The sequence below is a fragment of the Spermophilus citellus genome (genome assembly GCF_964194105.1).
Source record: "Spermophilus citellus genome assembly, chromosome: 3".
NCBI lineage: Eukaryota > Metazoa > Chordata > Mammalia > Rodentia > Sciuridae > Spermophilus > Spermophilus citellus.
This window is the reverse complement of record NC_138184.1, coordinates 154272008-154297620: the sequence shown is the minus strand read 5'-3', so window position 1 is coordinate 154297620 and position 25613 is coordinate 154272008. Positions and strand designations below refer to the sequence as shown.

The window sequence follows — 25613 nt, the reverse complement described above, 5'->3', positions numbered from 1 at the left end:
AAAATAACTCTTTTAGTTCTAAGAAAAAAATTATTAAGGTGTGGTAAGTATAAATTTGGAATTACAAGGTTTACATTTTAGACTTAGTTTTGTGCATTTTTTTTTTTTCTGAGTCCTAATGTCATCACTAGAATGCTGGAGATTTGTAATTTTTGTTCAGTCATAACTCAAATGAAAAAATACTAGTACTTCAGCCAAAAGAAAAAAATGTACTTACTGCAGTTGCTTTCAAATTATTGCATTTGACATTTTAAAAAATTCTGGCCATTTAAAAAATTATTCTAGTTTAATATTTTAATGTAATTAGATTTGTAGCATTATCTCTGTCATTCAAACTACTGGATGAGTGAATTTAATTGGTTCTGAATATTTACTTGCATTTTAAGTAAAAATGATTCACTACTTACAGAAGGTGGAATTTTCAGAGGATATCATTATGTTGATATTTATAATCTGGTTTTGTGCCAAATATGTTCCTAAAATTTTCCACCTTATGATTTAAAAAATACAGTAACAAAAATGTCCTATTCATGCCATTTTTCATTTGAAATGAGCTTACTGACATTCACAAATTTTAACTACAAAATTATTAAAGACATTTCCAAACAAAGAAATAATTAATTTTGGGGAAAATTCATTGTTGAAAAGTGAGGTTTGAACATCTTATTGTCCTAATGTAAGTCACCGTGACCTGATAGTGGGTGTCATCATTTCAAACACATTGGAGTTTTTGGTGAAGGCAGGTTGGGTCTGATCCATATTCCTTCTTATATTGAGATGAATTCACATACAAACCATTTTACCACACTGTAAAAGAAATAATCCAAATCCACTTTTAAAAACATGAAAACCAGAGGAGAACAAATTCTTTAGCATGCCATTTGAGATTTTTCACCACCCTCTGACCTATGTACATTGCTTTATGCTTGGATTGGCAATACAATTGTGCCCTTTCCTACGTGTTTTTGCTAATACTAGGCTCTTCTCTGTCTTTGGAAAGTTATTCAATAAAGCCTGCTCTATCAGGAAGGAATCTTTATTTTATTTTATTTTTTTGGTATCAGGGATTTGACCCAGGGGTATTTTATGACTGAGCCACATCCCCAACTCTTTATTTGTTTTACTTTTGAGAGAGGGTCTTGCTGAATTGCTTAGGATCTTGCTAAATTGCTGGGGCTGCCTTTGAACTTGTGATCCTCCTGCTTCAGTGTTCAGAATCTCTGGGATTATATGTACCACTACACCTTGCAGAAATATTTATTTTTGCATTGTTAAGTCTGTAGTTATTTTTAAATTTTTTTTTTTAGTTATAGATGGACACAATACTTTAATTTTATTTGTTTTTATTTTTATGTGGTGCTGGGGATCGAACCCAGTGCCTCATGCACGCTAGGCAAGCACTCTACCACTGAATCACAACCCAGGCCCCAAGCCTGTGGTTATTTTTTTTTTTTTGGGGGGGGGGGTAACACAGAATTGTTTTCTAAATACTTTGCAAGTCAAATTTACAGAATTGGTTGCTCCTTTACTAACTGCTCTTTCTCACATCAGGAAAACTTCTGGAAAACTATATCTTATTCTTTTTAGCCCACTGTGATCAAAGTTAAATCCAGGGCTGGGAATGTAGCTCTGTGGTAGAGTTCTTGCCTATCATGTGCCAGATTTGAGGTCCATCTCTTGCATTGGGAGTGGGGTGGGGTGGGGGAGTGGTGTTAAATCCAGAAGCATAGTCAATCATTTATTTATTTATTTTGTGCTTCTGGGTTATCAAACCAGGGGTCTCCTATATGCTAGGCAGGCACTCTATGCTGAGCTACACCCCTACTTTTTATTTTGAAGTAGTAGCTCACTAAATTGCCCAGGCTGGCTTTGAACTTGAGATCCTCCTGCCTCACCTCCTGAGTTGCTGGAATTATAGGCATGTGCCACTGTGCCTGGCTATGATTTTTAGGTAAAAGATTGTTTGCTCTTTTATTGAGAATTGTATTCGAAAGCCTGGGCTGAAGCAGTACAACTAATTAGAAGGATATTGATATAATTTACGATTATCATCTCATCCTGAGATGATGGAGACTTGGACCAGTATGGTAGCAATGAAAGTGAAAGAAATAGATTCTGTATCTTTCTTTAGGGTGAGGTCAACAATATTTCCTGATGGATTGGAAATGGAGTGTGAGAGAAAGGGATGAGTCACAGATTACACGTGATTATGACCTAAGCAACTGGCAGGATGGATACACCATAAACTGGGACAGGGAAGGCTATCAGTGAAGTAGGATTTGGGATGAAAATCAGGGGTTTAATATTAGATTTTTTGCCAATAGGTACCCAAGTGGAGAGGTCAGGTGGCACAGACTAAGAACGTTGGTGTTCAGGTGAGAGGGCTGTCAGGAGATTTAAATTCAGAGAGCTGTCAGCATAGAGAATGTTCTTTACAGAGTTCAGATTGGATTAAACCAACAGGTTAGTGAGGTTATATAGAAAAGGGCAGCCATGGATTGAAGCAGTGACATTCATCCATTAAGTGGTCTAGGAGACAAAGCAGATTTTGCAAAGGAGTGGAGAAAGGAATAGTTAGTTGGTCAGGTAGGAGAAAAACCTGGTAGGGTTTGGCATCCTAGACACCAAATGCAAACTGAGTTAAGAAGGTGGGATTGAACATGTGTGTCAAGGGCTGCTGCTGAGATGAGGACCAAGACTTAATTCTTGAATTTATCAATGAAGTCATTGGAAAGAGTAGGCACCCTTTTTATTTTTCTTGAGATACCTATAAGCCTGTCAACAATAAAGACTGTGTCCCAATCATTTTTGCTTTGCTTTGTGCACAGCACAGCCATGGCATATGGTTGGCATTTAGTTAATTGAATGCAGGGATCAGTGCAGAGTTGTCCTGCCCGTAACTTCACTTCTTGTCATTTAGAACTAACTGCTCCAAAGAAGGAAGGGTAGGGTAGGATAGGAACTTTCTTGCCAGCTGTGAGTATCATTGCAAACTAGTTAACCTTGGAGAAAGACAAGTCAGGATCCCTCACTTTCAGTTCCCTTTATGTAATTTCTTTCCAAGAGTTACTAGATGCTCTGTATTTTCTGGCTAGTAAAAATAAAAGCAATGGCACTATGGAGAACCATAAGGAAGAAAAAATATGTGCAAGAACACTTTGGGGTTTTTCTATGACTTAAAGAATGAAAGCAATGGAAGAACTGAGGTTTTGGCTTTCACACTGTCTATTTAGCAATATCTGGATTATTTATAGAGTTTTCACATTTCCATCCAGATGTTTGGCATCATTGAAACACATGCTCGATCTCTAAATTGCTTTTTTATTTTTCCACATTTAATAGTTTAGGAAAGAGTTTAGTTTTCAAACGTGTTTACTCATAAATGGTGAAGCATCTGGAGGAAGGTGGTCTGGGACTCTTCCCATGTCAGTGGATGCTGCATTACATTTCGGTGGTATAGTTCTTCTGTATCTTAATAATGACCTAAATTTTCTTGCTTTATACTACCAGTGTAACTTCTCTCTTGCTTTATTGCTAGCAAAACATTTTTGAATAATTACAACATCTAATCCAGTGTTTTGAAATATTTTAAGTTTTTTTTTTTTTTAGCAATTTACTTACTCTAGTAGAACTTTTGTGCTCAGAAAAATGTTAACTGTTTAAGAAATATTCAAATCTGATTTTTCATCTTATTTTTGAAATGTGCATATTTGATCAAAGAATGAAAATCACTTTTATAGGTTATGTATTATGAAGAATAATCTGGGATATTATCAGACTGAATTTCTTCCCCCCAAGTATTGTATAGGCTGATGAATAAACATTTGCCCATCCTGAGCCATATCTAGAGCTCTTTCATTCAGTAGTGTATCTTGAGTACCTCTTCAGTACTAGGCACATAGCCAGGTGCTAGGAATATAAGATCAATATGTGCCTTGATTGAATGGCACTTAACAGGTAGAGGGCCCCTTAAAGGAATTCAATGAATGGGGGTGGGGATTAGTGACTAATGAATTACCTCTAGGAGTAATCCAGGCCTTTCACATGCTGGAATTTAAGAGCCTAGGTAGACTTTATCCTAAAACAAGAAACAAAGGGTAGCCAGCCCAGGAATGACCTAGTTGGATTGGCTTTAAACAAAGACCACCATATTAGTTTTTTAGTTTGTTTGCTATTGCTAAAACAGAACACACCACAGACTGGATAATTTATAAAGAAAAGAAATTTATTCCTCACAGTTCTGAAGGTTGGAAAGCTCAGGATTGAGGGGCTGCATCTTGTGAGGGTCTTCTTGCTGCATCATCATATGGAGGAAGGCATCACATGGCAAGAGAGTGGATATATACAAACTCAGGTCCACTCCTCTTCTTAAAAAATTGCTTGCTTTTGGGGCTGGGGATGTGGCTCAAGCGGTAGCGCGCTCGCCTGGCATGCGTGCGGCCCGGGTTCGATCCTCAGCACCACATACAAACAAAGATGTTGTGTCCGCCGAAAACTAAAAAATAAATATTAAAAAATTCTCTCTCTCTCTCTCTCTCTCTCTCCTCTCTCACTCTATCTTTAAAAAAAAATTACTTGCTTTCTTTCCTTTTTTGTAGTACTGGGGATTGAACTCAGGGGTGCTCTACCACTGAGTTATATCCCTAGTCTTTTTTAAATTTTAGGACAGGGTCTTACTAAACCTTGCTGAGGTTTACCTTGAACTTGAGCTCTTCCTGCCTCAGTGTCCCAAACCCTGACACTTGGCCCTTATAAAGCTTCTAATCCCCTCCTCCAGGCCCCACCCTCAAGAATTCATCTAACCCCAATAACCTCCCCAAAGCTCCATTTACAGATATCATCAAAACACGGATTTGAGGATTCTGTTTCTAACATTCAAGTTTTTGGACGACACATTCGAGACAGCAATAGGAACATTTCAGTTGCAAGAAATAGCTGCCCAGCTATACCACTGCTTAAAATGGTCAAGTTCATTCATTGTTTCCATTGAGAAATAGGTGAGGAGGTAGACAACCCCCAGGCAAGGTACACAACCCAAGCATGCTGTCATGTACCTAGTCTCCATCTGTTTTTCTGTCCAGTCCTACTTGGCATGTGGCTTTCTTCTTAGGCACCAGAATTTGTTCATGACAGAAGAAACATGATACTCTAAAATGCTTTTCCTTCTGAGGTTTTGTCTTTTGCTGGGGAGCGGGGCAGATTTATTGAGGTGTTATTGACCATGCAGACTTACAGTGTAGCATTTGATAAGTTTTGGTATAGGTGTACATCTGTGACCCCATCACCAAATTCAAGACCTTAAACATATCCATTACCCACAGAAGTCTCCCCATCTCTAATTCCTCTCTTCTCTCAACCTGGATTCCAAATCTGTAGATAACCACTGACCTACTCAGCAGTAAAATTTAGGATGGAGGTAAAGTTAGTAAGCCGAGGGAGTGTGTTTGGAGAAAAAATATGGCCTAGGATGTTACTGTGGCTCATTAACACTTTTTTTTTTTTTTTTGATTTTGGATCAAGAAGCTTTAGAGAGCTCTTCTACAAACATTTTTAAAAAGGTTTTTAAATGGACATGTAGCAATTGTAGGTATTTAATGTGCTACAGTGTGACATTTCAGTTCATATATATACAATGTGTGATGTTCAGATCAGAGAAATTGACATCATCACCTCAGATGTAGATCATTCAGAATCCTCAATTAGCTATCATGGAATGTTCAATTAATTGTTGTCAACCCTGGGTAATGTACTGGGCTGTAAAGCATTAGAAGTTATTTGTCCTATCCAGCTATACCCCTGACCCATTAGTCGTCTCTATATTTCTCTCCCCTTCCTCACCCCATCTCTTCCCAGGCGCTCTGGTAATCACTCTTTTCTAGTTCAGCAAAAAAGTCAAAGCACTAGGATAAGAAATATATGTACTAAGTTGCAAAAAGTGACGTATGTCCACTACAAAGGTTCTTCTTCTGGGCAGCAATTGTTTGGTTCTCTTTAATTCTAGAATATTCTAGAAGTTTCTTCTTTATTTGAAAGACAGTGTCATGGTTTAACATTTTAACACTTAATGCTAGATAATAAAGAACCTTGTGTATCTATTTTCTTTTTCTTTTCTTTTTTTTTCTTTCTTTAAAAAGTCTCTCCATTCTAAGGAGAATGTCTTCCTCCTCCAGTCTAGGTAACCCAGTGTGTACTCTTGTGTTTGTGTGTGAATGTAGGTGTATGTGGCAGAATTTTTTATTTAGATAAAAGAATAATAAAACACAAAAAGGGTACGATAGCATTTGGTAGTTAACTAATGGAAAGGTCATATGATTAGAGGGATTTATTGTTCTTTTACACATTACTGTGCAGTCAAATCTCATAGGAGGTAAATTAAAAAGATGCTCTTCAAACATATTGATCTGGGTTACAGAGCAAGAACTTCAATTTCTTATAAATTGTAATGGCATTTTTGATATTGTGTTAACTATTCCTTAAGTACATTGCTAGGCACAATGATATAGTCTTATGTGGAGGGAAAAATGCACCAAACAGGAAGTTTGCTACAACTCTACCACTGCATCATTTGGATGTCACCTTGCTACTGTGATGCCTTCACCTCTAAAATGAAGGGTTACATTAAGATGACTGACCAAGTACCTTTGTGTCCTGGGGTTCTGTGTTTTTGTGCTGTCTTACAGGTACTGGCTGAGGATCTCTATATCCCTTGCATGGGATTCTATTTATTTACCTTCAGAATCTACTCTTGCATGTGCTGGTAGTTTTGCCGCTGCTGTATACATCTTTGGGATTTGCTTGGTGAAGCTGTAACAGTTTTACACACTTTTATAATCTTGCTGTGGTGTGCCTTTTCCATTACAGCTTTTTTTTTTAACTCTCTTTTTTTTTTTTTGAGCATACTTATTGAATATTTATTATGTGCAAGGAACTGTCTTCAGCTTTTATTCTTTTTATTTATTTATTTATTTATTTTTTATTGGTTGTTCAAAACATTACATAGTTCTTGATATATCATATTTCACACTTTGATTCAAGTGGGTTATGAACTCCCATTTTTACCCTGTATACAGATTGCAGAGTCCCATCAGTTACACTTCCACTGATTTACATATTGACATACTCATGTCTGTTGTATTCTGCTGCCTTTCCTATCCTCTACTATCCCCCCTCCCCTCCGGAGAAATGAATTAACTCTCTCTTAAAGCTTTTTTTATATGGTCAACTTTTCTTTGTTTTAAAGAGAAAACAGGAAAGGTCGGTGCTTCCTGCTCATAAAAACATCACTATCAAGGAGTTAACAGATCCATAATCTGTTTTTATCAGCATTCTGTCTCCCAAAGGAAGGAAACTATTTGTCATGGGTCTAAATTTACTTTCTATTACAATTGGTTTCATAAGGAAACTGTTATTATAATTGAACAAAGGATTCTTTGCAGTTCCTTTTCTACCAAGTTACAGTGACAAGCTTAGACTTTTTAATTATGCAGTTAGGATTAATTTTATTTGAATCAATAATTTTTATTTATTTATTTATTTTTAAAGAGAGAGAGTGTGGGGGGAGAGAGAGAGAGAGAGAGAATTTTTTTTTTAATATTTATTTTTTTAGTTCTCGGCGGACACAACATCTTTGTTGGTATGTGGTGCTGAGGATCGAACCCGGGCCGCACGCATGCGAGGCGAGCGCGCTACCGCTTGAGCCACATCCCCAGCCCCTGAATCAATAATTTTTAGATCACTAGTTTGTAAGAATTCTTTTAACCTCCTCTTCAAAATTGCAAAGCAATGATAACATGTAATTACCACTGCTCAGAAATAAATTGTTTCATTATTATCTTTAAAAGGATCTCCTTTAGTAAAAGTTAACAAAATACCAGTAATCAAATCTTAGGGGCATATTTAAAGTTTTTATATGCTATTTTTAACTTAAAAAGTTAAACAAGTTATGAACATTTGGGAGATTTTGTTGTGTCATAGAAATATTACTCTTATACATAAATACATTGTTTTCAATTTTTTTAATGAAAAATATTTGGGGAGTCTAATGAGAAAATGGATCATCTCAAATAAGTTCATGTTGATACAATTTCACTGTTATGGTGATGGAAAATTTGTTTTTGGATTAAACAGTTGACTCTGTTCTATACTACCTTTGATGGCTCTTATAAATGACTTGTGTGTTCATACTTGAGACCAAGTGTGATGGACTTTTTGTCACACATGTGTGGAGACTCAAGAAATTATTTCCTGCTGCTTTCAGGTCTGTATGTACCACCGTCATTTGAAAGCTTTTTTTTTTTTTCTAAGTGGGAGCAAATTAGAGGAGGGAGTGTGGGCCACACTTGATGATTCAGATTGGAATTGACACAAAATATTTGAAAGAAAAGCAAGACTATCTTCATTCAAATTACTGGGTATGGGAAATGGGAGGAACGAAGGCTAGATGAGGAAAAAATGGACTGATTTGTAGAGTAAAGCCAAAAAGCAGAATTTAGACTTGGTGTTCTTGTAAGAAGCAGTTTTAAATTTTTTTTCTAGTTTTAATTAGAAAGTTAATTGATATGCAGAGAAAATAACATGCTAGAGTCCTGTGAACCCACCAGAGAGACTTCGCAGATGCTGGTACTCTGCCAGGCCCCTGTTTTGAAAGGTGAAGGATTGCAGTGGTGCGACAGGCCCCCTCTCCAGCCCCTGCCTGTTTCTCCCTCTTCAGGACTTCATTGTCCTGAAGTCAATATCTGTAGGTTTATGACATCTGTGACAACTTCACATATTGAACTCCATAGAGAATACTGAGTGTTTTTTGTGTTTGAAATATATACAAATGGTATGTTTCATCTGTATTTGTACAGCTTATCTGGTTTATGTTTTTGAAGTTTATTATTTCATAGGACTAGATTAAAAAGTCATTTGGGGTTCTGTTGTGTGATGATACCAGAGTCTATGAATCCTCATCACGAGTTTGAGGTTGTTTTCAGCTTTTCCCTGTTACAAACAAGGTTGCGGCAGAATCCTGGTGTATAGCTAGTTGGTGAAATGCATGGTTCTCTTGGGGATTAACCTAGAAACAGAATTGCAGTGGTAATACGGGATACACATCTTTAGCTTTCCTGCCAAATTTTTCTATAAAGTAGCAACAGCAGTTCATACTTCTGTTTGTCAGGTTTCTGGATCCCCATGGCTTTGGGGTCCTTGGACCTAATTTTTGACAATCTAGTGCATGTGAGTTCATGGATGTAGTTTTTGATTTTCTGATTTTTAGTGAGTGTTAACATCTTCCATGTGTAGTCCTTTTGGATTCTTCTTCAGTGGATGACCTCTTATTACCTTTGACAACTCTTCAGGGTACTTTTTCCCATTTTAAATTGATTTGTAAGGGTTGGAGATGTTTAGTCCTAGGCTTATCCTATATTTGTTGTATCTTTCATTTTATAAAATTTAAAAAAATTAACACGTATCATGGTATACAGTGGGTAATAGTACAGAATCAGCAGCCAGAAAGCCTATGTTTATATTCTACTTCTACTCCTTACTTGCTGTGTAACCTTGGGCAAGTTACTTAATATCTCTGTGAACAATTTGTTTTCATCCAGGAAATGAAAGCTGTAGTACCACTTACTTCCTAGGGTTGTTATAAAGATTAAATTGGTTAATAAATGTAAAACACTTAGAATACTTTTTTCATACATCAAATGTCATATTAGTGTGTGCCTTTTTGAGTCTTGTTTAAAAATATTTCTTTAACCACAAGGTTATTACAATATTCTCTGTACTTTTTTTTTCTTTTAACTTTCAAGTTGTGCTTCTTTTATTTAGGGTTAAATTGATTGGAGGAGGTAGGGACTAGTCCTATCCTCTTTCACAATGGAAAGTAATTGTCACAGAGCTGCTAATTGAAGCCATCTCCCTACTGATTTAGAATTCCAGCTCTCTCAAACACCACACTGTTGACTTATTTAGATCTGCCTGTCCTGGTTTTAATTACTGAACCATTAAAGTAAGTTCTGACTTTTGTTAGGATGGTTTTTAACTTCTTCACTTTTGATTTTTTTTTTTTTTTTTTTTTTTTGGTACCAGGGATTGAACCCAGAGGTGCTTAACCACTGACTCACATCCCCAGCTCTTTTTAGTTTTTATTTTGAGACAGAGTCTCATTAAGATACTCAGGGCCTTGCTAAATTGCTGATCCTGTCCTCGAACTTGTGATTCCCCCTGCCTCAGCCTGTGGAGTCACTGGGATTATAGGTGTGCCACCGTGCCCAGCACTTCTTTGGCTCTTTTAATTTCATTTATGTACTTATTTTTACTAATGTTTAAAGAATTAAGCATTCCCAAAAGATGCAGAATCAAGCATAAAGTTTCCAGAATAGGATGAAAAGTCAAAGGCAGAGTTCAGGACAGTTGGATTTAATGACTTAGCAAGGTGTGATTTGCCCCCAGGAACATTTCTTCTACGTGGAGCTGGTGACAGTACAGGGTTGAAAAAAAGTATAGTAAATACGGGCATTTATCCTTAATGTTCAGAGTGTTCCCAGCTCATTTGTGCCATTCTTTCCACCACATGAATTAAAACTCTACTATTTTGCCTAGAATTACTTTGAATTTGTGGGTTAGAGGGGGATGAGTTAGTGCCCTATTGTGAGTGTCCCTTCCTGTATGCAATGATATAGCTCTTAATTTAGATCTTTATCAAGTTCTTCAATTCATTTCACAATTTGCTCCAGAAGGTCTTATGCTGCTTTTGTTAAATTTATTTGTATGTACCTTGTACCCTGGGGGCCTATTACAAGTTGAATCCTAAGAAAAATATTTTTAAAATATTTTTGTTGAGTCAGCATGCTATTGACTTTTGCATATTGATCCTGTTATAGCAATTTTGCTGGTTCTTATCAATTTTAGTAATTGGCAAATGTTTAGGATTTTCTGTTTACATATTTGTGCTAATTTGTGAATAATGCCAGCAGTGTGTCTTGTGCCCCACATATTTTTTTTTCCTGTTCACTCTTTCTCAGTTGTCTGAGACCTTCCTACAGTGCTGTGTAGAAGAGGTGAATTTATTCTTGAGTTTTGAAGGAAGTATTTATGTTTTGTCACTGAGTGATTTTTGCTCTGAAATTTTGATAGCTATTTGTTACGGAAATTTTAAGGTATTTACTCTTATTCTTTTTCTTAAAAATAATTTTGCTTAAGGTCCATTGTTATTTTTTTTCTTTTTAATTTATGTTTTATCTTTTCTACTATGTTTCTTCTTTGTGCTTTTTTTTTTTTTTTTGGTGGTTCTAGAATTAAACCCAGAGTCTTGTGCATGCAAGGCAAGCACTCTAACAACTGAGCTATATCCCCAGCCCTGGCTCTTTTTTGAGTGCATTTTAAAAATATAGTTTTGTTTTTTCCAAATTGTGTTGTTGCTCCTCCTTCTCCTCCTTCTTAAATCTATTTAGTTAGCTTAAGTATATTAGCTTAAGTATATATAGTCTCATTTATTTCTTTTCACTTAAAGTTCTTGGAAACTCTAATTGTTCTGTGTATATTGCATCTCTTATAGTTATTTATTTTTTTTCTCTTGGGTTTTGTATTTTTTGCTAAGGTTAGCAATGGTCACACATAGGTGTATATAATTATTTTTTTAACAAAATTTTGGGGAATGGTGTTGGAGTTGGCATTTGATAATGTTCCTCCTGAGTCATTTTGGAATTGCTTCTATGAGTTTTTCTTCCACAAAATGCCATCACAATCTGTGATCAGCTTTTATCTGAAATACTTGGCATGAAAATTTCTGCATGCATGGGGTAGTATGCATTTAAACTCCAAATGTAGAGTGGTGCTTCTCTTTCTTGTAGATTTTGTGAAGAGTCTAAAAAAAAATCTTTGCTGTCTTCCTGGATGTTTAGTTGTTGTTTTTTTATAACATTTTACACTGAGAAAATAGCTTCTTGGAGTTCCTAGCTGTGTGGTCTCAGTTCCACTTCCTAGTTCTGCTTTGGCTTGAAAGCAAAGTCCTTCTCCTTCAAGGACTGTTGTGATCTAGGAGCTCCTTCCCCACCCGCTCATGGGCCCACCTCACCAGTTGCCTGCTTACAGCTTGAGGTTTCAGTTCTTCTTTCATTTCTGATCTCTGGGATTTCCCATGGTTACTTGGAGCTCACATATATATTTCAATAAAATGTTACAATCTTCTTTGAGGTTTTGAAATATTTGTAGCAGGAAAGATTCTAGGGTAACTCCATTGCCCATGTTCTTACTCTCTGTGGCAGACTGAGTGCTGCTTGCCTCCAGGGGAGTCCACATCCTAATCCTGGGAACCTGCCAGTATGTTACCCCACATAGCAAAGGGGATTTTGAAGATTTGAATGAATTGAGACCTTGGAGATGGGGAGGTTATTCTGGATCATCTGAATAAGACTTATATAATCACAAAAGTTCTTATAGGTGGTAGGCAGAATGGTCAGAGTCAGAAAAGGAGATGTGCTGAGAGAAGTGGATTGTAGTCTGAGATTTGAAGATGCCACACTGCTGACTTTGAATGGGGAACAGGGACTGTGTACCAAGAAATGCTGGAAACCTCTAGAAGCTAGAAAGGGTAGAAAACGATTCTCTCCTGGAACTTTCTGAAGAAGTGCAGCCTGACTGATACAACAATGTTAACCTCTCCAGGTCTTTTGACCTCTGGAACTGTAGAGAAATAAATCGGTGTTGTTTTAAGTCACTGCATTTGTGGTAATTTATTCAAGCGAGGATAGGAATCTTCAATGGTTTTGAAAGATTGCCTGGTAGGAGTAATGAGGATGTACTAAAACCTGTTGAAGAAACAGCAGAATCACCTTGGTGAGGAATCCCTACACAGTTAAAGAAGGGAACAACTTCCTCTTTTCTCTCTATTGTTGGGGGTGAGTGGGGGGAATTAGAGCAGAGATCCTTGTGAATGTTCTAGATAACATTTTAATAATAGCATACTGCCGATTTATTTCTCTACAGTTCCAGAGGTCAAAAGACCTGGAGAGGTTAACGTTGTTGTATCAGTCAGGCTGCACTTCTTCAGAAAGTTTCAGGAGAGAATCTGTTTTCTACCCTTTCTAGCTTCTAGAGAACTGGACTAGTACTCCCCTCCACCCTTGGTTGAAAAAAATTAATTTTACAGAGCAAGATGCTATAGGGCTGCCTCTTAGGTCTTAGGGAGGCTGAGTCCAGGAGGTTGGGGCCAGCCTGGGCAACATTCAAGACCCTGAATCTTAAAACAAACAAACAAAAAGTGGTGAGGGGAGTAGTTTCTCATTAATGAGCCTGTTAGTTGGCCATTAAGTGAGAATTGACCAGATTTCTCATTTACTGAAATGCTGCTATTAGTTTCAAAGGTTTGGTTTATGGGGAGGATGCTGACAGATACCTGAGTATTTCAACATGGCCATATAGTTGGGGTCACATTGATAGTAAAATATCAGACAGTTTCTGTCACAGAGGTTCCTGATTTGTCCAACTCCAAGGTGAAAATTGTTTTGTATTTCTTTCCCAGAGCTGTTGGGGCAAATTATCACAAATCTTACAACACCAGAAATGTATTTTCTCATAGTTCTGGTAACCACAAGTCTGACAAGGTACGGGCAGGGTGAGGCTGCCTTTGGAGGCCCTGAGGGAGAATTTGTTTCTTGCATCTTGTGTTTTGGTGACTGCAGGCATTTTTTGGCTTGCACCTACATCAGTTTCTGCCTTTTGTTCCTTAGTTTGTTTACATCACCTCCTTTGTGTGAGTGTGACTCAGAAATCCTCTCTGCCCTACTCTCATAGGGATACTTTCCATGACATTGAGGGCCCATCTGATAATGCAGGATAATCTCCTCCTTTTAAGACCCTTAATTTAGTCACATCTTTTGCCATATAAATAGTGTTCATTCTTTTACTACATAAGATAATATTCACAGTGGCCTCTTTTTTTTTTTTTTGTTTACTCTCTACTTTCTCACTCTTGTAGTCTTTCACTTATTTATCTGGATTTTTTTGTGGGGGGAGGGGAGGAGATTATTGTCCTATATTCTGACCCATTTAAAAAAAATGTGTGATGTAACAATTAGTCTTAGTACCATTGTAATTTTTCATTTTCAAAGTGCTGACCTTTGGGCCAAATCTATTCTACTGCCTACTTTTTTTTTTTTTTTTAATAGCATATTAGCAAAGAACAGTATTACACTTTTAATGGGTGGAAAAAACTGGTGATACATGAAAATTATGTGAATTCAATTTTCAGTGTTTAAAAATAGAATGTTATTGGAATATAACCCTTTTTATTCATTTATGTATTGTCTCAGCTTGCATACCATATTATTTGCATACAGTAGCAAAATGGAATAGTTATGGCAGGGACCATATGATCCGCAAAGCCAAATACTGAATCTCTGGCCATTTGAAGAGAAACTGCTGACTCCTGTTGTAGTTGGGATGTTTGGTCTCTGGCGTTTAGAACACAATTGGTATATGCTATTTGTTAATGAATAATTGGCTTTTAATTTAGCATTTAAGAATATTTAACCTTTAATATTTTTAATGTTTAAGAATTTCACTTACATAGTAGGGATTTTGTATGGTTTCCCAAAGGATTCTATGGCATTAGAACATTTTTTTGATATCAGATTATTCATATTTCTGATTTATTTATTTTTTTGTCTCTAAGACTAAGATGAAAAATAAAGTGGTGGTCTATGAAAAAAAGAGTTAGTAGTTCATGAATTTAATAGAACTTGTAAATAAAGCATCCAGGACTCTGTTGTCCAGAGGGATGTTTAATTGTTTTTTTTTTTTTTTTAATTTTTTTTTGTTGTTGTTGTAGATGAACAATATCTTTATTTATTTATCTTTATGTGGTGCTGAGGATCGAACCCAATGCCTCACATATTTGAGGCAAGCACTCTCCCTTGATCTATAGCCCCAGCCAAGGGATGGTCAATTTTATGTCTCAGATTGTAGATAGGCTCTGGTGTCTACTTGTTTGTTCAAAGCCTACTCTGGAGATTGCTCTGAAGGCATTTTGTAGGTACGACTGACATTTGCAATCAGTGTTGGTAGGTCTCATCCAATTGGTGGGAAACCTTAAAAGCAACCTCTGAGGTTTCTTGAGGAAGAAGAAATTCTGAGTTTCCACCCTGCTGGCCTGCCCTACAAATTGCTGACTTGCCAGTCCTGACAATCGTATGAGCCAGTTCTTTAACATTTCTCTACCTCTGTCTTTCCTTTTCTCATTTTCTCTTGACAATTAGATATAAACATAGATATCTCCTCCTGCTTCTATTTTTCTGGAGATCTATAACTGCTAAGCTACTCTAATATGTGCAAGTGTGGGCCATCTCCCTTGTTTGGTACCAAGATGCTAAGCATAGCCCTGTCACCTCCTGAAGGCGAGACCCCTCCCAGCATCTCCAGCCCTTCTTCCTTCACACCTCCTTCAGGCTTCTGCCTTTTACACCTCGTGAAAGGAAGTATGATATATTTGGAAATCACAAAGTCAGAAATAAGCTCACTTGTGAAGGGGCGGAGGACTTTTTCTCCATCCCAAATTGTTTAAAGTTGTGAGAAGACGGGTGAGGATGATAAAAATGAAACAGAAGCAAATGGGCCTGCTGATAAGGAGCAGTTGAGGAAGGCACTAGACAAATTTCTGGAGTGCCAAAGTTTATGAGAGCTTTTTGACTCCCCTGTTTCTCTAAAAATGAATGCTTTATGTGTGTGCCTGCTGCAGTGGAGACCACCAAGTCTGTAGCTCCGAAGCTTGATTTTATCATGTTAAAGATGCTTTCTTTTATTCTCAAGTTGTTCCTATATGGCAAAAATACAAAATTACAATTTTGGATTAAAATACAGATAAATGTACAGTATTTAGCACTTTTGCTAAATAGACCAGTAATTGTATAATTTGTCTAATAAACCAGTATTTTACATATGAAGGATTCTGCATTTGAGCAGAAAAAGATCCATTGACTAAGTGGTAATTTTTATATTTCTAAACAGACTCTACCAGGCCTTTAAGTAGTGCTACAAAATATATTTTTTAATATTTTGATTCCTCCAAACTCAGTATTAACTCATCACCATTGCTCAGTACGTGGTTGATCACAAGTTCATGGAAGGTGCTTGTTCAGGTTTCCTGCTCTTCAACCCTTCTCCATCTCTTCCCTGATACCTGATGAAGCCGATCTTCTATCAGTTAGCCTTTGTTATATTAAAGAAATGATTGTAACTTTGAATTTTACAGGTTCAAATCAATTAGACATGAGCTCAACCTCTTTACCTGGTGATTCAAATATAAAATAATTTCTTCTTGCTCAGAATGCTGTTTCATTCTAAGTAGCTAAAAATCTCTTACATGCTTTTCATCCTTTTGGAGATTTAAGCATTTTCTGCCTCTCTCTATGAATTCTTATGTACATCTAAAGCATTTCATTTCAGTGACAGTTCTAGGAGCAACTTTTGAGTGTTCCCCAGGGATCAGGGCCTTTGATGAGCTCTGGAAATACATGGAGGTAAACATGGGACTTTACTCTGAAGTGACCTTACTCCTGGAGAGAGGCTTGGAAACAATGTTGAGTGTAGTAATGGAAACAGTCTAACCAAACTCATGGAAAGTACATTGCCAGAGGAGGGAGAGATTCAGTCAGTCTTTTGGGAGCTGGGAGGGCGGAGAGGGATATAGTCCAGTTAGCAAGTTCTATGTGAAGACATGATTACACTGGACTGAGGTATATTGATGTCTAGGAGTATTATGTATGCCGTTACTTCATAAACTTAGGTAGCAGGTGTTTAGGTTTAAGTAAATCAGGTGACTTCTGAGGCTCCCTGTTATTTTTTAGATTATTGTTAGTCTAAAGCATATTGAGAATTAATATAATTTATTTAAACAATATCCACTGAAATCCTTTGTATGTCTTCTAAGACAGTCATCCCTCCATATTCAACCAGCTGTGGATCAGGAATATTCAGAAAACAAATTGCATCTTGGGCAAACATTTTTCTTGTCATTATTCCTTTAACCCATACACTATAACAATTATTTATGTAGCATTTATATTGTATCAAGTATTACTTAGAGATGATTCAAAGTATATCAGAGTGTGTTCAGAGGTTATATAAAATTACCACACCATTATATATGAAAATAGAGGATGCTTAGGTTTTGATATCTTTGGGGGTTCCTGGGACCAATCTCCTGTGGATACTGAGGGACCATTGTACTGAATATTAGCAATTATTTGAAAGATAATAAGATCTAATTAACCTTAAAAATGTTGATATTATGGAAATTGACATTTTCTCCCTTCTTTCTCTCTCCTCCCTGTGCCCCCCCCCCTTTTTTTTTTTTGCAGTTGGTTAGTCTGTTGCTTATTGGAATTGCTGCTTGGGGCATTGGCTTCGGGCTGATTTCCAGTCTCCGAGTGGTTGGTGTGGTCATTGCAGTGGGCATCTTCTTGTTTCTGATTGCACTAGTGGGGCTGATCGGAGCTGTGAAACACCATCAGGTGTTGCTATTTTTTGTATCCTTTTTTAAAATTGGGACTTGTACACCAGTTGGGTTGCGCTCTTATTATTGATTACTATTTTGATGACTACAGCAAATTTAATGTCATTATTAGAAAATTATTAATTGCCAGGAAGCAACTCCCAGGAAGCTTGGTGCACATTTGTTCTACCGATATTAGGAACATTTCTGAGGGTTAAGTTATTGTATGTTTACATGTCTCCACTCACTCTTGTTGCTTTGGACCGTATTCTGCAAGTTCATTATAATCTTACTTATGTATTGCTAATTTAGTTAAATTGAAGTGATTCGGTGAACCTCTAGGTTTTTTCCAATATAATAATGTTTGAGAATTTAACAGTGTATGTTTCAGACAAAAATTAAGAAAGCTTATATGTGTTTGTCTATATTTGTTTTCTGTTTCATGTATGTAAAACTTTTTGTTTAATTTGGATAAAATTCTGATAGAAGTGTTTTTATTTATATAATTATCAATTTTATTTTTCTGTATACATATCCTTCTCGAACTTTCTCAAAGCACCATTTGTTTTATTTTTTGGGTGAACTGCTGCCAGTGCATTTTAAAGTGTGCCAGTACCCACTGATTAATGCTGTTTTAAGAGTATTCAAAAATGTCCTTAACATTTAACTTTCAGTATATGATTATTCTCCTTCTTGTATTTATTGTTCAGTTTTCTGTCTCTTGTGCTTGTTTAGCCCTGAACCAGGAGCAACAGGTAAGCAAATACTTTTTCCTGCTACTTTATTATACTTCTTAGTCTGAGTATGAAAAAGGGGGAAGAAATGGTTGGAGTGTAAAGCATTTCTTCTTGCCCAGAATGCTATTTCACTCTGGAGAGCTGTGCTCTCCTGTTCCTGATTGTGTGAGTCGGACTGATTAGAGTTGACGATACCAGGAGGTGTGCTGCATTTTGTATCCTTAGATCTCACTGGGTAAAATTTAGCACTGTTAAAGCATGTTTATCTAGCCTTTACCCACCACTTTGTAGTGAAACATTTGCTCCAAAATATTTGTGGTTCAATTCTAGCAACTACTCTTTTCAAGCTCTAATTTGTAGAGAAATATGGGTTTCTGTCTTGGAACAACAGAAACTCTATCACATGACATTCAGAATTATGCCTTTGAAGCAAGTGCTTCTTTTAACTTGCATGTGAAAATTAAGACTTCTTCATTCATAGAAATAGCGCTTTAGTTTTTGAAAAGTTTTGATGGTCTTGTAGGGTATTTTATGTACACTCAATACTAAAAGCTGTGGGCTCTAGCTTTACACATTGATGCAGAGATGACACATTTTAATGCATATTAAATGCATTTCCTAGAGTCAGCTTCTGGAGGTTGGTTGGAACAATACAGCAAGTGCTCGAAATGACATCCAGAGAAATTTAAACTGCTGTGGGTTCCGAAGTTTTAACCCAAATGACACCTGTCTGGCTGTAAGTCCAAAGTTTACTGTATATATAAAGTGTGTGTGTGTGTGTGTGTGTGTGTGTGTGTGTGTATAAATTCATTATATACAAATGAATAATAATTGTCATAAAAAAATAGACTTTCTGATTATTGAGGCAAGCCCCAAATGATTATAGTTAGGCTTCCTTACTGAAGCTTCTGGCAGATTGGTGTTTTTAGTGTGTACCCAGGGCTGGGAACCAGCTATGTTATGGTCACGGAGGTACCTGTCAGTTCTACTACCAGACAACCCTGGTGAATCCAGTCTATGTCCCTGGACAGTTGGACATGGCTGGGAAAGACTTTTATTGCCACCTCAATATGAGATGAAACTGACAGTGGCTTTTAATAATCATAAGTGATGGAGCTTGTCTAGTCTAGGCCACAAACACTCTGAATCAGCGTATATACTCAAGGTCATAGACATTTTGCTTGTGAGCATGCTCCCACTTATGTAACCTGTTGGCAGTGTGCCTTCTTTGTTTGGCCTGCATATTAAAGGGGCCTATGAAAAAACTGAGGGGCTAACTGGAACTGACTGGGGAAAAATGGAACTAGCTATAGGCTGGAGGATGTTGCCACCTCTGAATAAAGCATGTCTACTGTCCTAATTGAGTTTTATATCTTCTACCTGCTGAGCCCCGAACCTTACTTCCTGGGTCTGAACCCCTCCCACAACACTGGTGCTGAATTGTATTTCAAAATTGCTTTACATATAACTATCGTATTTCATATACATTTTGTAGCATTTGCCTGTTCTCAAAATCCTGAGAATGCTGAATATTCCAGGGCCCAGTCAGATAAACAAGCTTTGGTTTATCACTCCTAATTCTTTCTCATTTGACTGTTCCTTCAACATGTTGTAAAAGAGCACTGTATGATCAGTCTTAGACATTTAGAGGAGGTATATAAATAATATGGTTTTTGAAGCATATCAGGACAGGAGAAGAAGAATGGTCTATATTAAAGTGGGATTTTTAGCCGGCTATACACTTCCAAGGTGAGGAAATACAGAACTACCCTCTTTTCTCTCTTCCTTCTGTTAAGCAGTAGTATTATAGAATGCAGCCTAAATGTGGGGGTGTCTCCCCCATCTTGTTCTCAAGTCCCAGTCACAGGGGGAAGCAAATACAGGGCATGTACATGAGGAGACTATCTTAAAAATTTGCATACCGCTAAAACACCAATGCCCCAAATTGGATGTAACATGCCCAGACCCTAATTTAGTGTGCGTGTGCATTTTGTATATGCTCTTTATAAATGTAGTTTGAAATAACATGTCTTTTCTTTAATTGATGCAGAGCTGTTTTCAAAGCAGCCACAAGTGCTCGCTTTGTGCTCCAATAATAGGAGAATATGCTGGAGAAGTTTTGAGATTTGTGGGTGGCATTGGCCTCTTTTTCAGTTTTACAGAGGTATGTGCAAAATCCGCAGTATTTTCTCCTTCTTGTCATAGGGAGTCCTGTTTTGTATAGTAAGAGAATATGGTATTGCACCTTACTGTGGGTCAACTGATTTTTACAATGTAACAAAGGACCCCTGGCTTGGAATCAGAATATCCCATCAATCTAGCCTTAACTTTATGACAGTGTAAAATATCTGATCTGTTTTCCATTATGTAAAATTTAATGGGCAAATAAGATAAGTCTGAATAGACTGAATTATCTCTAGGGTCTCTTCTTTTTCAGATTTGCATGATAAATTTCAATTTTAAATTAATTTTGGAATAGGTTGCATATTTATATTATTTAATATATATTAATTATGTGTGTCTAAATATATATATATATATGTAAAAATATATATATAAAGGTATGCTTTGAAAAATTGCCTTGCAACTTTACCCTCCATTCTCCTATGTTCCTGGCTTTCCAAAACTTATAGTTGCCTCTGTTATTAATTCCTCATGAATATATGTTTGTACTATATTAATATATCCATACTAATTATAAATTTTATATAGTATAAATGTCTATAAGAAAAACCACAGAAATATTATTTGATAATTTTTAAATAATATTATTTCCTTAGTGTCTCTCAAGAAAATTTATTTATAATTCTTCTTCTTCTTCTTTTTTTTTTTTATGGTGCTAGAGAGAAGTTTCATACTTTATCATGTAACTGGATACTGAATCATCACCAGCTCTTTTTTATTTTTTAAAGCATTTTCTTTTCTTTTTTAAAATATTTTTTTAGAAGTTGATGGACCTTTATTTTATTCATTCATTTATATTTGGTGCTGAGAATTGAACCCAGTGCCTCACACATGCTAGGCAAGTGCTCTGCCACTGAGCTACAACTTCAGCTCCCTTTTTTATTTTTAAATTCAATTTAATTAATTTATATTTTTTGGGATAGGGTCTCATTATGTTGCTCAACCTAGCCTTGAACTCCTAGGCTCACGCAGTCCTCATGGCTAACCCCTCTAAGTAACTGGGACTATAGATGTATGCTCAGTGTCTTTTCTTTTTAAACTCTCAATATCTGTGCACAGGTTTTTCTTTCTTTCTTTTTTTTTTCCTTTGGTGGCATGCTAGGCAAGTGCTCTTCCCACTGAATTATCTCGCTAGCCCTGTGCATACTTTTTGATGCTTCTGAATTGACATAAAGATTAATTTTTTAAAAAATTTTAACTCATTAATTTCACTTCTAGTATTTTATGGAGATAATTACATGAAACGGATATATAGGACATTTATTTGTAGCAGCAAACCTTTGGGTTAGCTTTGTTTCTCACGGATGGGCTGGTTACATTAAGGTCTATCACCCTGGAGCATATGGTTAAGGAATGAACTTAGGAGCTGCATTATTTGGGTTGGAAACCCTAGAGCAGCTGCTTATTAGTTGTGTAGCCTTGGGTAAGTTTCTTAAGCATTTTGTGCTTTTGTCCCCTCACTTTTTAAAATGGGGATGTGTGTGTGTGTGTGTGTGTGTGTGTGTGTGTACACACATACGTATATACAATGGCCCATTATAAAAAGATGGTGGGACTCCTATTATTGCTATTATGAGATTACTATGTCATACTCCTATTTTAAACAGATAACAGAATTACATGTACCCAGTAATTCTTTTAATTAAGGTTGAATATGTCGCTATAGAACTATGGTAGACTGTTTGTAAGAGTGAACATGTATCTTTAAAGAATATCAGAAAAACCCTTAGTCTTTTGTATGGGTGGAATTTAACGAGTTTGCTTAATTTTTCCTTTAATATGTCACTATAATAAATAATGCCATGGTCTTCTTATCTTGTACAAGATGTTTTTCTGTATCCTATCTTTTGCCCTGTGATTATATTTCTAGACATCAAATATAATCCAATATTGGGATTTTTAAAAGGTTTTTGGTGACTACTATATTGTTTTAATTGACTTTTGGTTCAAGCACTAACTAGGTATTTTTATTATAAAATTTTTTTGACACTTTGATAATTTTTTTTATAAAAGGTATTGCAATTCCATTTTTTTCTTTTGAAAAAGTGGATACTGAATTTGCCCATATATCCGTATGTTTTTTTTTTTTTTTTTGGCTGTATTTCTTTTGTGACTTGCTTATTTACTTTTTTGTCTAATTGAGGCTCTTTGAACTGCATGTAACAAACTCAAAATAGCATATGCAAAACAGGGGATTTTTTTCCTCAGAGTCTCAGAGGGGAACTTGGGGTGGAATGTTTGTGGTAAGCATAGTACAGGGTGGGCCTTAAACCAGGCTCCTCCTGCCTGCTACCCACTCCATACCCCTCCTACCTCCCTTTCTCACTCTCTGCCTTCCACTAATTCCTCTCTAGCCTCCACTTTTTTTTTGCATTGCTTTGCTTTGTTCTGCTTTCAGTTCCTTTGGCATTTACCTAACTTTTTGTTGTTTGTTTCTGTTTCTTCTTAGAGAAAATTTTACTTTTATTGTAGTTAAATCTATTGCCTTTTCCTATATGGTTTAGAACTTTGATTTTTATTCCTAGAAAGGCTTTTCTTGTTTTGATATTTTTTTGTGTGTATGTGGAAAATGTACAGATAATGTATGAATTTCATTTTTGTATATGTGGTGTATATATAACACACACATATATATAACATGTATGTTATATATATACGAAATATATGGTTAATGTATTATATGTGTGTTTTTTTATAAATTCTATTTTAATTTAATTCCCCTCTAGAGTGAAAAATTCAAATTTTCCTATTATTAAAAAAGTAGATAAAAAAGAAAAGTTGAAGCTTAATATTGTATCTTTAAAACTAGAACTGTATAGCATCCTTTTGCTTCCTTGCTTTGTTCTCGGGCTGCCTTCTCTCTGTATTTCTGACTTTGTCCTTCCTGCTTCCCTCTTATGAAAACCCCTGCAATTGTATCATTGAGCTTACCAGATTATTCTCTCTAATTCAGTCACATCTATGAAGTCCCTGTTACCCTGGGAAGGAACATATTCCCAGGTTCTGAGGCTCCTGATGTGCATGCCTTTGGGCAGCAATTGTGCGGCCTACCCCAATGTTCATACTTTAATTTGTTTTACGGCTTCTCATTTGGTTTACTTACTTCATTTGAAAAAAAAGAAATAGAAATTTCTTCTTTTGAACAAACAAAAAAGCAAAGTTATTCAGATTTCAGAGTTATTTTATTGATAAGTAGATAGAACATATATATGCAAACATAACTTTTTTTTTTTTTTTTTAAATTCCAGATCCTGGGGGTTTGGCTGACTTACAGATACAGGAACCAGAAAGATCCTCGCGCTAACCCTAGTGCATTCCTTTGATGAGGAAACAAGGAAAATCTTTCCTATTCTGATTGTATTCACTTTCTCTAATTTGAAGTAAAGCTAGTTTGCCCATTTAACAAAAGAAACAGTATCTGGAAAATTACATTATCAACAGTGGAATTATATATTTTTATTCTTATGTTTCTGTAGATGTTATTCTTTTTTCCATTGCTAAACAAAGACTGAAATCTGTGGTCTCCTCTGGCCCTCAGTGATACCTGTAATCTACTGTACTCAGTGTCTGGCACTGTCCACCGTGGCCTTTCCTAGCATTTTTACCTGCAGAAAACTTTGTATGGCACTACTGTGTTGATCATATTGTGAAACTAAATACACATCTCACTGGAATAATTGTGTGTAGCACTGTGCTGTGTAGATAGTTCCTACTGGAAGGAGTTGAAGCTTATTACAAAGCCAGAATGTAAGAGATTCTATTATGTTCAGTTCAATAAGGGAAATCTAAATCCCAAGATTTTTTGTCTTTTTAGGAAAGACGTGTTGTGGTGAAAAGTGTTGATATAAAAGTGATAATTTAGTTCTAGTAGTCTTTAATGATTACACCAGTGTATTCTAGATATAGCTATGTCTTTAGGCAATTGTGCTTTAGTTTTTGACTTTTATGTGTAAGTGCAAAGGAGAAGTGGTCTCATGAAACGTTTAATGTAGAATGCTCACTTTCATCTTTCAAAAATGGAATGAGTTTGAATAATTCAGAACATATATGATCTTGATATTCTTTTTTAATAATTTGAAGTGCAAAATACTGCATTTTTAAACAAGTTACTATGACTGCATTGGCCCATGTAGCAAAAAGATATTTGATTATCTTAAAAATTGTTAAATAACTTTTTCATGAAACTTCTCAGTATTGTAACAGCAACTTGTCAAATCAAAGCATATTTGAGTGTGATATTTCCCCTAATTTGAACTTGAAATGGTGTTGTAGTCCTGTATATTATGTTGCAAATTAAAAGATGGAAACCTTTCTTTGTGTATGCATGTTTAAATTAAAAGGAGGTAATGGAAAAATTGATAAAGAATTAAGTTTGGTAGAATTCTTTGTTTTAGGTTCCCTTTGGCATACTTAGAGCTGGATGTTGCTATTTTCATACACAGTCAAGCCATGGGAATGAACTTTCAGCACAAGTGTCTGTTGGTAGTTATCCCCAAATCTTTTCGTGAAATATTTCAATGGTTAATATTTTCTGCATGCCAAGAAAGATATTTTTCTTTCTTCCTTTTTTTTTAAGACCTTTTTGTTTTTTAAGAGAAGTCATTTTTATTTATTTGGGAAAATACATAAGTTCCTATCCCTTTTAACATCACACTTTCTTGGCTTGTATTCTGGATAGCATGTAATACTTTTTTAGTAATTGTCTTGATAGGTTTTAGACGAAGAAAGATGGTAAATGGTTGGTCTGTAGCATTTTGCAACATTTTATAGGTATGCCATTCCCATGACTGTAGCATTACCTAATCTTCCAAGAAAACAGAACTGTGCTATTTCTATAATGTTATCTTAAGCTGTGGGCACCCCCTCATATGAGTCCACATATACTGTAGGATGATATCCTAAGTGACACATGAAAGGAGGTTTTTTAGTTTTGTCTTCCTTTAAGGTGTTCTGTATTTTCCTATTTGTCTTGTTTCTTTTCAAAATTCTATAAAGTTCTGGAATTTTCTAATATAACGCTTCTCTTGGTACACATGATTATATGTGGAAAAATCTATTGCAGAAAGAACCAGCCCAGACTATGGTTTGTGCTCTGATTGCAAGTGCTTTGTTTGGATCAACACACTTAAAAATTAGGGTCTAGATAGGATAATCCACCCCCCCCCCTCCCGTACTGAACCCAGGGACTCCTTACTACTGAGCTATATCCCCAGTCC

General features: G+C 36.1%; 1 protein-coding gene across 1 annotated transcript in view; it reads left to right on the top strand.

Moving 5' to 3' along the window:
- TSPAN13 (tetraspanin 13) overlaps positions 1 to 24709 on the top strand; it is a 30466-nt gene extending 5757 nt beyond the window's left edge. The window contains exons 2-6 of the mRNA XM_081283762.1: positions 17343 to 17510; positions 18151 to 18231; positions 18836 to 18949; positions 20264 to 20377; positions 23646 to 24709. Of these exons, the coding sequence (XP_081139888.1) occupies positions 17343 to 17510; positions 18151 to 18231; positions 18836 to 18949; positions 20264 to 20377; positions 23646 to 23720 (552 nt within the window). The 3' untranslated portion in view covers positions 23721 to 24709. The remainder of the gene's footprint in view (positions 1 to 17342; positions 17511 to 18150; positions 18232 to 18835; positions 18950 to 20263; positions 20378 to 23645) is intronic.
- Positions 24710 to 25613: the final 904 nt, after the last annotated feature.